The sequence below is a fragment of the Jatropha curcas genome, unplaced genomic scaffold, assembly GCF_041381405.1.
Source record: "Jatropha curcas cultivar XTBG-Jc1 unplaced genomic scaffold, XTBG_Jcur_1.0 HiC_scaffold_1034_pilon, whole genome shotgun sequence".
NCBI classification, from domain to species: Eukaryota; Viridiplantae; Streptophyta; class Magnoliopsida; order Malpighiales; family Euphorbiaceae; genus Jatropha; species Jatropha curcas.
Genome location: NW_028322587.1, coordinates 1 through 17042, shown reverse-complemented (window position 1 = coordinate 17042; position 17042 = coordinate 1). Strand labels below are relative to the sequence as shown.

The 17042-nt window shown below is 34.2% G+C and overlaps 1 protein-coding gene and 1 long non-coding RNA gene across 2 annotated transcripts; one reads left to right on the top strand and one right to left on the bottom strand.

Annotated features, from left to right (window-relative positions):
• Nucleotides 1-2528: 2528 nt before the first annotated feature.
• LOC149491630 (uncharacterized) lies at nt 2529-4794 on the bottom strand. Its single transcript, XR_016319349.1, has 3 exons — nt 4440-4794; nt 4303-4369; nt 2529-2664 (listed from the first exon to the last, which is right to left on the bottom strand). It is a non-coding gene; the product is annotated as an uncharacterized LOC149491630 (long non-coding RNA).
• A 7634-nt stretch (nt 4795-12428) lies between these two features.
• LOC149491629 (uncharacterized) lies at nt 12429-12995 on the top strand (the record flags this gene model as incomplete). Its single annotated transcript, XM_089717167.1, is given in 2 exon segments — nt 12429-12565; nt 12738-12995. Coding segments are annotated over 2 exon segments (367 nt in total), but the record flags the coding sequence as incomplete, so codon positions are not given.
• Nucleotides 12996-17042: the final 4047 nt, after the last annotated feature.

The window sequence follows — 17042 nt, the reverse complement described above, 5'->3', positions numbered from 1 at the left end:
GTGCATTAGTGAGACCGAATGGCATTACTAAAAATTCATAGTGACCATATCGGGTCCTGAATGCCGTCTTGGAGATATCTTCTTCCTTTATCCGCAACTGATGGTATCCCGACCTGAGATCGATCTTAGAAAACATGCCTGCACCCTTTAGCTGATCAAACAAATCGTCGATTCGAGGCAATGGATACTTATTCTTGATTGTCAGCTTGTTCAGCTGTCTATAATCAATACACAGTCTGAGTGATCCATCTTTCTTCTTTACGAATAACACTGGTGCTCCCCAAGGTGATACACTGGGGCGAATAAAGCCTTTGTCTAATAACTCCTGTAGCTGAAGCTTTAACTCTTTTAGCTCTACTGGTGCCATTCTGTAAGGTGCAATTGATACTGGTGCTGCTCCAGGATAGACATCTATGGTAAACTCCACTTCCCTCCTTGGTGGTAACCCTGGTAACTCTTCTGGAAATACGTCTGGATAATCACATACTGTTGGTATGTCTTGCACTTTTAACTTTTCTTTCTCTGCTTTCAATGCACAAACTAAGTATGCTTCACAACCCTTCTGAATTAATCTCTTTGCTGCCATGGCTGATATCACATTACGAAAATCTCGTCGCTTCCCGACGACTGTAATCTCTTCCCCTGCTGCTGTATATAATGTCACCCTTTTCTTTGCACAATCAACTATAGCCTGATGTCTAGATAGCCAATCCATACCCAGAATAACATCAAATTCTCTGAATGGTAACTCCATAAGATCTCCTGGAAACTCCTTTCCATGAATAACAATTGGACACCCTTTGACTACTATATGAGTTTTTACTGTATCTCCTAATGGATTAGTAACCAAAATACCCTGACTCACATGCTCAATTGCTAACCCTTTAACCCAGTGTTTAGGTACGCTAATGTATGAATGTGATGATCCAGGATCAATTAAAGCATAAACTGTATGATCAAATAAAGAAAACGCACCAACTATGACATCTGGAGCTTCCTCATCTTCCTTGGCTCGCATAGCATAGACCCTGGCTGGAACTCTGGTATCAGGTCTGTCCACAGTCTCTGACTGCTGTCTCTGCCCTCCGGAGCTCTCACCTCTACTCCGACCTCTACCTCTGCCTGCTATGAACTGTGTAGAAACTTCTGCCCTCTTAGGACAGTCCCTCCTCTGATGGTCTGATGCTCCACATATCATGCATCTACCTGTCACCATCCAACAATCTCCACCATGCCGTCTGCCACAATGCTCACAAGGTGGAAAAGTATAACCATCGGACCCTGTGCCTCTACTGGTGCCTCTACTAGCTCCTCTGCCTGAACCTCGACCACCACCCGGCAGAACTAGCCACAACTGATGCCGCTGGCGCATGAGCACCCCTAGCTGTGCCGTGGCTAAAAGGATGCCTAGGACCAGCTGAAGTACTACCACATCTGAATCTCTTGCTCTCCGACTGATATGTACTGGGTGCACTCTGAGTCTGATCTCTCTTCTGCTGAGACCGCTGGCGTCTGGTACGCTGACTGGCCTGAATTCGCTCTAATCTCCTGAGCTGCCTCTACCAAAGCTGAGAACTCTCTGAATCTGGAAGCTACCACTCCCATCTGAATCTCATCGTTCAGGCCCTCCTGAAACTTTTACACCTCTCTGCCTCTGAGCCACTATCCGGTCACCATACCTGCTGAGTCTGTGAATTCTCTTTCGTATTCTGCAACTGACATTCTGTTCTGTCTCAGGTATAAGAATTCCTTCCTTCTAGCATCAAGATAAGCCGTCTGTGATGAACTTTTCTTGAATTCATCAAAAAGAATTGCCATGTACGCTGCTCTGGCTGGTACTCTCTGTTGAACAGTAGTCCACCATGTGTATGCCTCCTCTATCAGTAATGACGTGGCACAAATCAACTTGTCCTCTAGTGTACACTGTAATTGCTCCAGGACTCTTAAAGTACCATCTAACCAACACTCAACATGTTTCGGGATTGTCGTCCTTGCTAGCTCTGAATTCTTTGCACCATATTTTCTAAGCTTTTCTAGTGGGGGACTTTCCTTTCTCTGTCTACTACTACTAATGCTGAGGTACCACCCCTGCATCTGTCTAAACGTATCTGCAAGTTGCTTTAACAGCACCTCTTGACCTGGTGCTACTGGAGCCTCACCCTCCACAGCTCTGGAGGCGTGTGACTCGCTTTCACCTTCCTGTGACATCCTCCTATAAAAATAACAACTGCTTAGTTCATCAGGGTAGTCATGGCATGTACACTATAATGACATATGCATTTAAGCCCGAGGAACTAAACTAGTGCTCTGATACCAAAATTTGTAACATCCCTTCCCGGTCCACCCGTTAACTCAAATGAACCGAGCTGAGACGCTACAATCTGGTTGAACCTATGTCCTTTTATGCTAATATCATGTTGTATGCTGATTATGATGTCAAGCTGTTGCTTTTTACATGAGGAAAATATAGATATGTACTTAATATTTTTACAAGACATGATACTAATTTTCAAAATGAATGGGCCCAACTGTGTGCCCTGTACATGCCATGATAAGGATAGACAGAATCAAAATATCCAAATGAGTAGCTACCCTGAAGACTGAGTCTTCCACAGATGAACTGCAGCAGTTGTAAGCTGATTCTCTACGGTCCAGTCTCGAAACCTACGAGTTAAATAAATAACTCGCTGAGCAAATAATGCTCAGTGGATATCTCAATTTAATAAGAAATAAAACAATAAACATATAAGCACACATATCATTATACTTTCATGATTTTACCTGCTGTTCATGATGTTGTATAAATTTTGCAACTTTATTAACCATCGTATACTTTATAAATAATAAATCACATAACTGCATGGCTCCATAAGGTTATAGTGAAACCAAAGTGATAAGAAAAACTGTATGAACTGTATGAAACTGGATGAATACTGTATGGCTGGGCTGTTATGGCCCGTATATAAATCATATCCACTCAACAGCCTGTAGCTGGAGTACCAAACTGTATGGGGCGCAGATCTGCTATCCTATGTCGCGACATAGTCTTATCTACGTGGTTTCTGCCTAACCTTAATGGAGCATATTATGTGTATTGTGATAATACAAGAATTATTTAGAAAATATCTAATGAGGAATAATGCATACCATTGATAATGTATAAAGTAACTTGCATGGAAATACTCTAGCTATTGCACCCGCGATGCAATTCTTACTAATATTTATGTAACTAAATTTTACCATTCAGATTAAGGAAATTCTTAGTTTGAATTAAGTTCACTTAGAAGGTAAAATGCAGTAATAATTTTCGGGTGAATGAATCTACATATGCATTCCAACATCATTTCTAATGTGTTCTTGAAATCTGCCAGACAGCCTGTACATGTTTCACAAATCCTATCATAACTCTTTCTGTATACGTTCAATTTAGGCTATTCTAAATTCTATGGTTAGCTAACATCTTAAGGTACAAAGTTTTCTTCTATCACATCTCTTAATTACGTTGGCAAGGTAGTCACATATTGAGCTCAAGTAGCAACTGCCAGTCTGCCCTGCTGTTGGTTTCCAGCCTGCCCAGTTTATACTATTTTGGTCATATCTCTCAATTTATAACTCCAATTTAGGTGATTCTACATTCTATGGTTAGCTAACACATTAGGCTACAAATTTGTCTTCTACCACATCTCTTAATTACGTTGGTACGGTAGTCAAACATTGAGCTCAAGTAGCAACTGTCAGTCTGCCCTGCTGTTGGGTTCCAGCCTGCACAAGTTATACTATTTTGGTCACAGATCTCAATATATAACTCCAATTTAGGTGATTCTGCCTTCTATGGTTAGCTAACACATTAGGCTACAAATTTGTCTTCTACCACATCTCTTAATTACGTTGGTAAGGTAGGCAAATATTTACCGAAATGAGCAACTTCCAGTCCGTCCAGACTGTTGATTCCAACCTGCACAGTCTGTACTATTTTGGTCATATCTCTCAATTTATAACTCCAAATTAGGTGATTCAAAAACTCATGGACAGATAAAACATAGAGGAACAAATAACTCTTCTATACCACTTCCTAATTCCATCGTTAAACAGAGTCAAAATCAGGGTGAAGTTACTGGTCAATGGTCCAACAAACTGGGTTCAGCATGAAATCAATATCTACTTCATTCATTCAATTCATCCCATGCTTTATCACCATTTACAGACCTCTAATTCAACATTCAGCAATATATGTTTTCATTATCAACACACTACACAAGTTTTCATGCAAGAAAATGTGAAAAACTAAAAGAGATATCAAACCTTCAACCAAAAGAGCTTTAAATCCTCTTCTTAGCTTCCTTTTCTTCCAACTTTGAGTTCCCCTCTCCTATACATAATAACTCTTAGAAATCATCTAAAATATCATAAAAGTATGAAAATCAAGAAGGGCTACTTACTTGGATAGAGTTCTAGGTTGAATGTAGTGTTTAAATCACATGAAAATGGATGGAGAAAGGAAGGAGATGAGGAGAAAGATGAAAGGAGATGAAGAGGAAGATGAAGATGAAGAAGACGTTGAAGATGAAGATGAAGAAAATGAAGAAGGCAAACTGAAATGGAAGTCTCGTGTAGTCCAAATTTATCTTTGATTGTGTGTTAAAAATTACCAAATAGTACCTATATTTTCCATATGTTACATTTTAATACCTAAACTTTATATTTTAGTGCAAGTAAGTCCTACTCCTTATACTTTGATCTTTTTGTTTCATTCAAGTAAGTCCACTTCTTTTACTTATTTAAGTTACATCCCATTCTACCCCACTCTGGATTTAAATGGCTTGAACCGGGTTCTTGTTCGGCTCAACTCGACTCGACTCTATGCAACGATTCGATTCAGTAGGATGTTACACAAAGTCTTTACCTGACACTGGTTGAGTCAACACTGGTGCTTCAGTCAACTTTTTCTTCAAAGTGTCAAAACTTTGCTGACACCTATCATCCCATTGGAATACTACCTCTTTCTTCAACAATCTTGTTAAAGGTGATGCAATGATGGAGAATCCCTTTACGAACCTTCTGTAATAACCGGCTAAACCCAGAAAACTTCGAACTTCTGTGACGTTTCTGGGTGGTCTCCAATCAACAATAGCTTCAATCTTCTTAGGGTCCACTCTAATAGCCTCCGATGACACCACATGTCCTAAGAAAGAAACTTCTTCCAGCCAAAACTCACACTTACTGAGCTTGGCATAAAGTTGTTTACCCCTCAGTGTCTGAAGTACAATCCGCAAATGTTTATCATGTTCAACCCTGTCGCTGGAGTAGACCAGAATATCATCTATAAACACCACCACAAACTGATCCAGATATGAATGAAACACGCGGTTCATGAGATCCATGAAAACCGCTGGTGCATTTGTGAGACCGAATGGCATGACTAAAAATTCATAGTGACCATATCGGGTCCTGAATGCAGTCTTAACGATATCTTCTTCCTTTATCCGCAACTGATGGTATCCCGACCTAAGGTCGATCTTAGAAAACATACCTGCACCTTTTAACTGATCAAACAAATCATCGATTTGAGGCAATGGATACTTATTCTTGATTGTTAGTTTGTTCAACTGTCTGTAGTCAATGCAAAGTCTGAATGATCCATCTTTCTTCTTTACAAATAATACCGGTGCTCCCCAAGGTGATACACTAGGTCTGATAAAGCCTTTATCCAATAACTCCTGTAGCTGAATCTTTAACTCTTTTAGCTCGGCTGGTGCCATTCTGTAAGGTGCAATTGATACTGGTGCTGCTCCAGGATAGACATCGATGGTAAACTCCACTTCCCTCCTTGGTGGTAACCCTGGTAACTGTTCTGGAAATACATCTGGATAATCACACACTGTTGGTATATCTTGCACTTTTGACTGTTCTTTCTCTGCTTGTAATGCACATACCAAGTATGCTTCACAACCCTTCTGAATTAATCTCTTTGCTGCCATGGCTGATATCACATTACCCAGAAAATCTCGCCGCTTCCCAACTACTGTAATCTCTTCCCCTGCTGTTGTATATAATGTCACCCTTTTCTTTGCACAATCAACTATAGCCTGATGTCTGGATAGCCAATCCATACCCAGAATAACATCAACTTCTCTAAATGGCAACTCCATAAGATCTCCTGGAAACTCTTTTCCATGAATAACAATTGGACATCCTTCAACCACTGTATGAGTTTGTACTACATCTCCTAATGGATTTGTAACTACCATACCCTGACTCACATATGCAACTTCTAACCCTTTAACCCAAGGTTTAGGTACACTAATGTATGAATGAGATGAGACAGGATCAATTAAAGCATAAACTGTATGATCACATAAGGAAAACTCACCAACTATTACATCTGGAGCTTCCTCATCTTCTCTGGCTCGCATAGCATAGACCCTAGCTGGACCTCTAGTATCAGGTCTGTCCACAGTCTCTGACTGCTGTCTCTGCCCTCCGGAGCTCTCACCTCTACCTCTGCCTGTTATGAACTGTGTAGGAACTTTTGCCCTCTTCGGACAATCCTTCTTCTGATGGTCTGATGCTCCGCATATCCAACATTTACCAGTCACCAACCAACAATCTCCACCATGCCGTCTGCCACAATGCTCATAAGGTGGAAAAGGATAACCGGCTGACTCTGCACCTCTACCGGTGCCTCTACCAGTTCCTTTGCCTGAACCTCGACTACCTCCGGCAGAACTAGCCACAACTGATACCGCTGGCATGTTAGCACCCCTAGCTGTGCCTTGGCTAAAGGGAGGTCTAGAACTAGCTGAACTACTAGCACCTCTGAATCTCTTGCTTTCTGACTGATATGCACTGGGTGCACTCTGAGTCTGGTCTCTCCTCTGCTGAGACCCGCTGCTGAACAGTAGTCCACCATGTATATGCCTCATCTATGAGCAATGATGTGGCACAAACCAACTTGTCCTCTGGTGTACATTGTAATTGTTCCAGGACTCTCGATGTCCCATCTAACCAATACTCAGCTCTTTCTGGACCATCATCCTTGTTAGCACTGAATTCTTTCGCCCCATATTTCCGAAGCTTTTCTAGTGGGGGCTTTCTTTCTCTTTCTACTACTATTGGTGCTTGAGGCATCACCCCTGCAATCTGTCGAAAAGTATCTGCAAGTTGCTTTAACAACACCTCTTGACCTGGTGCTACTGGAGCCTCACCCTCCACTGGCCTGGAGACGTGTGACTCGCTCTCACCTTCCTGTGACATCCTCCTAAAAGAATAACAACTGCTTAGTTCATCAGGGTAGACATGGCATGTACACTATACTGACTTATGCATGCAAGCCCGAGGAAACTAAACCTAGGGCTCTGATACCAAAATTTGTAACACCCCTTCCCGGTCCACCCGTAAACCCGAATGAACCGGACCGAGGCGCTACAAACTGGTTGACTGTATGGTCTGATATGCTGAAATCATAATGTATATTGAATATAATAGCATGCTGATACTGTATACAAAAATAATGTACTTTATATTTACAAAACATGATACTAGTTTACAAAATGAAATGGGCCCAACTGTGTGCCCTGTACATGCCATAAAAAGGATAAACAAAAATACACATCCGTATGAGTAGCTACCTTGAAGACTGAGTCTTCTACAGATGAACTGCAGCAGTTGTAAGCTGACTCTCTACTGTCCAATCTCAAAACCTGCGACTTAAACAGGTAACTCGCTGAGCAAATAAAGCTCAGTGGATATCTCAACAGATAAAGAAACAAAGAAATACATACATGTGTAGAAAGAACCATGTAAACACATATGGCACATATAAGCACACACATCATGATACTTTCATGATACCTTGATTATCCTTTGTACTGTTTATAATACTGTATAATTCATGAAATGTTATATCAAGATATCTGTATGGCTCCATAAGGTTATAGTGAAACCGAAGTGATAAGAAAAACTGTATGAAACTGGATGAATACTATATGCTTGGCTGCTATGGCCCATATAATCATATCCACTCAACGGCCTGTAGCCGGAGTATCCAACTGTATGAGGTGCAGATCTGCTATCCTATGTCGCGACATAGCCTTATCTACATGGTTTCTACCTAACCTCAATGGAGCATAATGTTGGTATGTCAATAATATAACACAACATCACATGAATAATTCATAACTTCATAATTCATAATGTATATTTGATTTCACATCATTTGCATGCTTGCATGTTGTTTTGATACATGTTCTAATGTTGTATTTGATGTTAAAATGATTAGAGGCATATAAGTGAAGCAAAGGAATACAATTGCATTGAAAAAGAAGTCCAAAAATGCATGAAAACACAAGTCGCGAGCGCGCCTTGCAAGGTCGCGAGCGCGTAATGCACTAGATGAGAGACAGTGAGTTATCGGGCACAAGTCGCGATCGCGTACTTGAAAGTCGCGAGCGTGAGAAGTGCCAAATGAGAGACAGTGAGTTCCCAGGCCAAACTCGCGAGCGCGCGATGAAGGTCGCGAGCGCTTGCAGGCCATGGGCTAAGTACGCGAGCGCGCACTTACATGTCGCGAGCGCGAGATGTGCCACATGAGAGTCAGAGAGTTTGCGAGCACAAGTCGCGAGCGCGTACTTGAAAGTCGCGAGCGCGAGATGTGCCAAATGAGAGTCAGAGAGTTTCAGGTGAAAGTCGCGAGCGCGTAGTTCAAATTCGCGAGCGCGAGAAGGCAACGCGAACTCATCATGCAATTCGCGCGCGCGCTTCCAGCCTGCACTGTCTGTACTCTTTTGGTCATATCTCTCAATATACAACTCCAATTTGGATGATTCAAAAACCCATGTAAAGCTAACACATAGAGGAACAAATAACGCTTCTATGAAACTTCCTAATTCCATCAATAAATGGGGTCAAAATCAAGATGAAGTTACTGGTAAAATTCCAGCAAGCCCTGTTTCAACATAAACTCAATATTCACTTCATTTATTCAATACCTCCCCTGTTCTCCCCTGTTTCTCACCATTACCAGTCCTCCCACTCAACAATAAGCAATATATCTCACTAACAACACACCACACAATTCTCATGCAAAGAAAATGAAAAATAACAAGAGATATCAAACCTTTACTCCAAAAAGCTTGAGTTCTTCTTTAGCTTCTTTTTACACTCTTAGAACTCCCTTCACCTATCAATAAGAATTCTTATGAATTCTAAAATAATAGCACCAAATGATTCAATTATGAACTTCAAAAAGGTTTACTTACTTAGATAGAAGAAAAATTGAAGTTAAGGCTTAACTACCATGAAAATTGAAAAGAAGGTGGAAGAGGAAAGGAAGAAGATGAAGATAAACATGAAAATGGGAAAGTGAAAATGTGTATTATGGGTAGGCCATCAAAAATCAAAGGATTTTATGGAAAACTTCCTAAATGGTACCTCAATTGTTAACAGGTTACTACTAAAGACCCAAGCTCAATCTTTTAATACAAATCAATCCTCACCCACATGCTTTATCTTTTTCTCTCACTCAAATAAGTCCACTTATAATCTCATTCTACCCCAACCGGGTTTGGTTCAACTCGACTCAACTCGACTACTCAACTCTATGCTAAGACTCGACTCGGTAGGATGTCACACTTTTTTCATGTATAGACTCCAGTAGTGGAAATAAAATTCGATAATATAAGTTTTATATTTCAAACTCAATACTTCTTAATTAGCAAAAACATGATATAATAAACAGAAGCAATTAAATAATTTTTGATAGTCTAAAGCCATTAAAACTATATATATATAATAGTATGATAGGAAAAAAATTTTCTATGATAGGATTCTAATTCCTCACTAAAACTTGTAGAAAACTTTAAATTTCTAACTAGAATAGGACAAAACTTCCTAATAAATTATATTATTATAAATTTGTAATGTTAAAATAATATCATTAAATTTTCTTATATATATAATTCTGAAGAAAAAAAACTCTACAAAGCTGATTTGGCATTCTATAGCTTTCCTTATTATCTTTTTCTATAAATTTTCTATTTTTTAATAACTTTTGAATGTTATATTTTTTCTTTTATAAATTTATTCTAATCTAATATTTAGCGAGCAAATAAAATCTAAGTTAACTCAATTTTGAAATTTAAGTCAAATTCAATTTCGAAATCTAATCTTATCCTTATTATCAATCAACTATTCTCCTTTTCATTTTTGTTTCTCCTATAGGAGAGTGGCATTTTATTGGAAATTTATACACATATATGTTTAATTATCTATATTCAGATGCTCTGTTCTTTTACTTCATTCTTGCTTCTTTCAGATGTTCTTTTACTTCATTCTTGCTTCTTTTTTTATTTTTATTGAGGATTCAATTTATCTTGTTATTATAATAGAAGCCATCGATGAATCAACTAAATTTGCAAAGAGTTTTAAGAGAAAATTTCAACTTTTGAGTGAATGTTTAATTCAACTTGCGTTTCGAAAATCATTGTACCAAGAAGGAACTCCATATTGACCAACAACAATAAGATTTTTATTTTTTCATCTCTTATAATATTTAATTCCACAATTGGTAGAATTATTGTTGCATTGTATATTTTATTTTTTAGACACTATTCTCAAATTTTTTATTTTTTCTCTCATGATATTTATTTCTACAATTGGTAGAATTATTATTGAATTGTATATCTTATTTTTTAGACACGATTTTCTTTTAGTATAGAATAAAATTTAAAATTTTTCCGTTATATGATTTTTTATCCATATCAATGCCTAATAGGGTAGTTAAATCCTAATATAAATTCTCGCGAGAACAATAATATAAAACTGACCAATAAAATACGACATTTGTACATTTAATTCTTAGAATTATCATTGAAATTAAAATAACTACTTTAATTTATTGATATTTAAAGTTAATAAACTTTTTAAATGTGGAATCAAATTGAAATTTTTGTAATTCAAAATATTAATTCTTAAAAGTTATGTAGATTATGAAATAATATAAATGCATTAAAAATAATTTATAAATTACAAAATATGATGTATAGTAACAAAACAATCCAAGTAATGTTCAGCCCTTCGCCTAGTTAGGATGAAAATACAGAATCTTTTAGTTAATATAAGATAATATTTTAGTAAATAATCTTGAAATTGTAATTTAAAACTTTGTAAAATAAGTTCCTAAATTTTAACTAAAAATTTTTATATTAATTAAAATTTCAAATTGAAATAAAATTAATGATTTCAGTCAATATAATAATATTTGATATTCAAAATTTGTAATTGGCCAACTTTCATACAATTTTTTTTGAAGGAAAAAATTTTCATAGAACATCAAATTAGCTATAAAATATACACTATACCATATATTATTATAGATACATATTATAATGTAAATATAATTATGAATTATTTTCTATAAAATTCTCAAGTTAAACTTAACTTTACGTAAATTTAAACTTTTCTTTATGTAACTTCAACTGTATTAAACTCTAATAGTCCTAAGCCATTGATTGCTACATCTCCTTGCAAAATTTTCTTGTATAAATAGAGTTGTTAACTCCACCTTCTCATTCAAAACTTGAGCAAATATCTTTTCTATCGATTTGGGTTGCTAAAGAAAAATGGACTTCTCAAAAGCTTTTCTTCTTCTTAAATAAAAGTAATTAAACAATTTTTGATAGCTTAAACCATTAAAGCTATATATATATAATAGGACAAAAAATTTTTATAATAGGATTCTAACTCCTAATTAAAATTTGTAGAAAACATTAAATATCTAACTAGAATAGGACAAACTTCCTAGTAAATTTATATTATTATAAATTTGTAATGTTAAAATAATATAAGTTATAGTTATAAAATCGTTAATGAATTAAAAATTAATAATATTTCAGTCACTACAATAATATCATTAAATTTTCTAATTAGGATGTGAATAGAGAATCTTTTAGTTAATATAATATAATACTTTAGTAAATAATCTTCAAATTATAATTTAAATTTTGTAAAATACGTTCCTAATTTTTAATTAAAAATTTTTATATTAATTAGAATTTCCAAATGAAATAAAATTAATGATTTCAGTCAATAAAATAATATTTGATATTCAAAATTTGTAATTGGCCAACTTTCATACAACTTTTTTTTTTTTTAAGGAAACTTTCATAGAATTTCAAATAGCTATAAAATATATCCTAAACCATATATTATTATATATACATATTATAATGTAAATATAATTATTAATTATTTTTGATAAAATTCCTAATTTAAACTTAAGTTTACGTAAATTTAAACTTTTCTTTATATAACTTCAGCTATATTAAACTCCAATAGTCCAACCATTGATTGATACATCTCCTTGCAAACTTTCTGTATAAATAGAGGAGTGGCTACTGCACTTTTTCATTCAAAACTTGAGCAAATATCTTTTCTGTAGTTTTGAGTTGCTAAAGAAAAATGGGGTTCTCAAAAGCTTTTCTTCTTCTTATCGGCATTGTCTTGGCCACTTTTCTTCTCACCTCGTCGGAGGTCTTAGCTCGCCAACTTGTTGAAACTGTTCAAAACCGTGAGTTTTTAGCTTCCTCTAATCAAATATGTATTTATCTTTCATTTGTTATGTGTTTATGTTTAAGCCTTTGTTGCAAAAACTCATAACCAGCCTTCCTCTCTCATTTTCCAACAATTAAATTTTTGTTATATTTATACTAATTAATCTAATTACTTTATTCAATTTGTAGAAGTTAATGCACAAGTGCACAAATACGAACGTGGATATCAACATGTGCAGCAGTATGGGCATGAACATGACCATAAGGAAGAGTACAAGCGCGACGACGACCGCAAGGAGGAACACAAGCGCGACGACGACCATAAGCAAGATCACAAGAGCGACGATGAATGCAAGGAAGACTACAAGCATGAGAACAACCACGAGTACAGCAATGATCGTAAGGAAGACCACAAGAGCGAGGACGAGTGTAAGGAAGATCACAAAGGCGAGGATGAGCATAAGAAAGACCACAAGCGCGAGGACGAGCATAAGGAAGATCACAAGCGCCATGACAACTGTAAGGAAGACCACAAGCGCGATCATGATAGTAAGGAAGACCACAAACGTAACCACGATCGTGAAGAAGATCACAAGCGCGATCATGACCGTAAGAGAAATCACAAACGCGACCATGATCAAAAGGAAGATCACAAGCTCGACCATAAGGAAGATAATTAGCACGGGCACAGAAACGAATATAAGCATGATAATAAACATGATCATGATCATGATAACAAGCATGGCCATTGACATGGATATGGAAAAGGCATCTGTAGTTATACAAATAAAAGCTGAAGTTGGAGATATAAGTAAGCCTTATATATATATATATATATATATATATAAAAGAAAGTTCATACATGAATAAGAGTGTGCATTACTGGTGTTGAACTATTAATAAATCTATTTGCACAATAAATGTTGTCATAGTACAATTAAATTATCGTTTTACAATACGTATGTCATACATTCTTCTTCTTCTTTTGTTATATGCAATCATGTATTGATAATATTATCAAATTGATATTATTTAAGAAAGTATTGTTCATTGGTTGATTAGTTCTTTTTCTTTTCTTTTGTTATGATTAGTGAATTATTTTTGGGGTGCTTTAATTATATATTGCTTGAAAAAAAGGAAACAACTTCGAAAAATTTTGGAGCCCCTCCCTCTTTCAATAGATTAAGTAGTTGACCTTATTACTCAAGAAAATTTAGTAATTAACTATGAATAAGCTACAATGGAATGAACAATAGAATAAAAAATTCATTAATCTTAGTCTTTGGCTCCTCATGCAATCGAGGAATTTTAGGATATTTATATGCGGATGAAAATATGAATAACTAAAAAATATTAATAATTGAAAGAGTTTTATGTAAAACCTTTGTAAAATATTAATTAATCAATTCTTATTTTTCTTTTCTTTTCTTATTTAAGAAAAATAGAAATTAACCACTGGTTTGTTTTCTCGTTCAAATAAAATAAAGGACAAATTTACAAGTTTGATAAGTTTTCATGGATTTTTAATAAAATAAATTTATTTTTCTAATGAAAAAAAAATAAAGAATAAAAATATTTGTAATTTCGTTTCTCCTAGCTAGATAAATATTATATGACTTTCTGCCTTCAAATTGGGGAACTTTTCTCTATTCATTGTTTAATTTATTTTGAATTGTTTTCTAATTTCTTTTTTATTTTAATTAATTTTAACTACGTTGTTACAATAATTCACATAGACAATGTTGTCCGACATCGTTTTCAACATCAGTAATTAAAATCTGCAGGGCCAAATACATAAGTTGGCCCCTGAATTTTGTAATTTTTTAGCTTTATAATATCCCGAACTTTATGGATAATCTATTATAATTTGCAAATTTTGGTAATATTAAATACTTCTCCATATTAAGAGCAATTATTTTTTATGATTTTTAGTTTTTATATGCAAAATATTAATTTGATATGTAGTTAACATAACTTTTGGAATAATAACGTTCACATTTTTCAACTATTTAAATGATCAAGTATTCAATAAAATAATTCTAAAATAAATCGTTTAACAGATGTAATTTTATGAGTTAAAGTGTTTACTGGTTAAACTAATAAAAATGAAAGATTGAAGGTGCTATAAGGTTAAAGTAATGAAGTTCAGAGATAAATTATGTATTTAGCCAAATCTGCATCAAGACTATGTCCTCCATTTCTTATTTTATATGATAAAATTGATGCAACAATAAAATGGAGCACGAACATTATGCTGATGATAGGAGACGTAAATTTTCCTTCAAAGGTATTGTTCTTCGTGACTTGTTGATGGACGATGTTATGCCTAGTTTTGCAGATGAGGATGATGTCATCTCCGAGGACGAATTCATAGGTGATGAAGATAGAGATGGTGATTCGGAATGCCCGACGATTTCGGTACGATTTTGATGCATCTACAGCACAGTTTGATTCTGATTCGATTTTGATTCGAACCGAAACAGTGGCAATGTCCGGCAAAGAGCAAATATAATAATTATAACAATTATCTCCAAATCAACAAACGGTGAAGTGGCTCTTTCTTGTTTCTTTCCATTGGCCAAATGTCATGTGGTAGTTTTGAGTTTTGATATAAATGTTTGATTGTTATATATATGTCATATATTTTACTCGCATATCAATCTTTCTTCTATATGCACATTTATTAGATTTATATTTTCTTATCCTTTTGTTTTGCTTTAACAAAATAGTAATTAGCTGTAAAGGGCATCTAATTATAATAATTATCTTCAGACCAGCAAATGGGAAAAGTTGCTATTATTTCCTTCCATTCGCAAATTTGTCAGGTAGCAATTTTCAGTTTGGTAGGTAATATATATATTTTTTTCTTTCTTCTAATATTATAAATATCACATTTTTTTAGTCGATTTAAATTCCTAATTATAATATATTAACCTATAAATTAGCTAAACTAAATATAAAATCCTTCAAACTATGTAAAATTTATGAGTGAAATAAAAGCTCATATATCTATAATTTATCAATGGATTTAAATTCCTAATTATAATAGTTTAATCTATAAATTAGCTAAGTTATATATAAATCCTTCAGACTATGTAAAACTTATGAGTGAAATAAAAGATGTTAATGAAAATATGTAAATTTTAGTAAATATAATAAATTAGCAATTTAGCATAAAACTTAAAATATTCTAATATTAAAACTTTATAAAATAATTATAATTTACAAAGCCCTAAATGGTCCTAATATCATTACTTTCAAACAAATAATGTTAAATCCTTATTTTTTCAATCTTTTTCAATCTTTATCTTTTTCCTTCTTTAATTTGAAATAGAATCTATATTTTTCGTTGATACATCTAATCATAATAATTATCTTCAAACCAGCAAATGGGAAAAGTTGCTCTTATTTCTTTCCATTGGCAAATTTGTCAGGTAGCAATTTTCAGTTTTATTATATATATATATATATATATATATATATATATATATATATATATATATATATATATATATATATATATTCTTTGTTTTATTATTATAAATATCATATATTTTATAATTTACTAGTAGATTTTGTTGGGATTAATGCTCCGATACTACTTGTTGGATATCAGCACAATGATAAACTCCAAGATTAATTAATAATTTATAACATCAAAAATAATAACGGAAAGACAACCAAAATAATGCTAATACAAAACACCAAATAATATTGTATTAATAAGAAGCAAACTTTCACAAAACTTAAGGAAGGAATTACTTACTTGCTTCTTGGGCTTAGTTTTTGCTTGATACTTACAAATGAGAGGAGAGATGGTATTTATAGGCATTTCCACCTCCTCAATGTATGGCTGAGATTTGCTTATAAAAATGGATGGTCTAGATTACAAGGAATATTCTAAAGTTTGGTAGACATTTCACACAATATTTTTGAGTGGGAGTATTCTAGAATGCCCTAGGTATTTACACACTTTGTGGGCTTGGATCAACTATCTTTGGGCTAAAAGCTTCCCAAGTCTTGGCTTATTATGACAGACCATTTTGATGGTGATTTTCTAAATTAATCGGTGATATTTAATAGATTTAAATTTCTAATTATAATATATTAATCTATAAATTAGCTAAATTAAATGTAAATCTTTCCAACTCTGTAAAATGTATGAGTGAAATAAAAGCTCATATATTTTATAATTTATTAGTTGATTTAAATTGCTAATTATAATAGTTTAAGTCTTTAAATTATTTAAATTAAATATAAATCCTTTAGACTATGTAAAATTTATTAGTGAAATAAATGATATTATAATATATCCATTGTTAATAAAAATATGTAAATTTTAGTAAATATAATAAACTAGCAATTAGCATTTTCAAACAAACAATGTTAAATCCTTATTTTTCAATCTTTTTCTTCAACCTTTCAATAACAACAGTTGATGGCTTTTCAACTTCTTAAATATCCCATATCACGATCCAATTTCTATTTGCTATT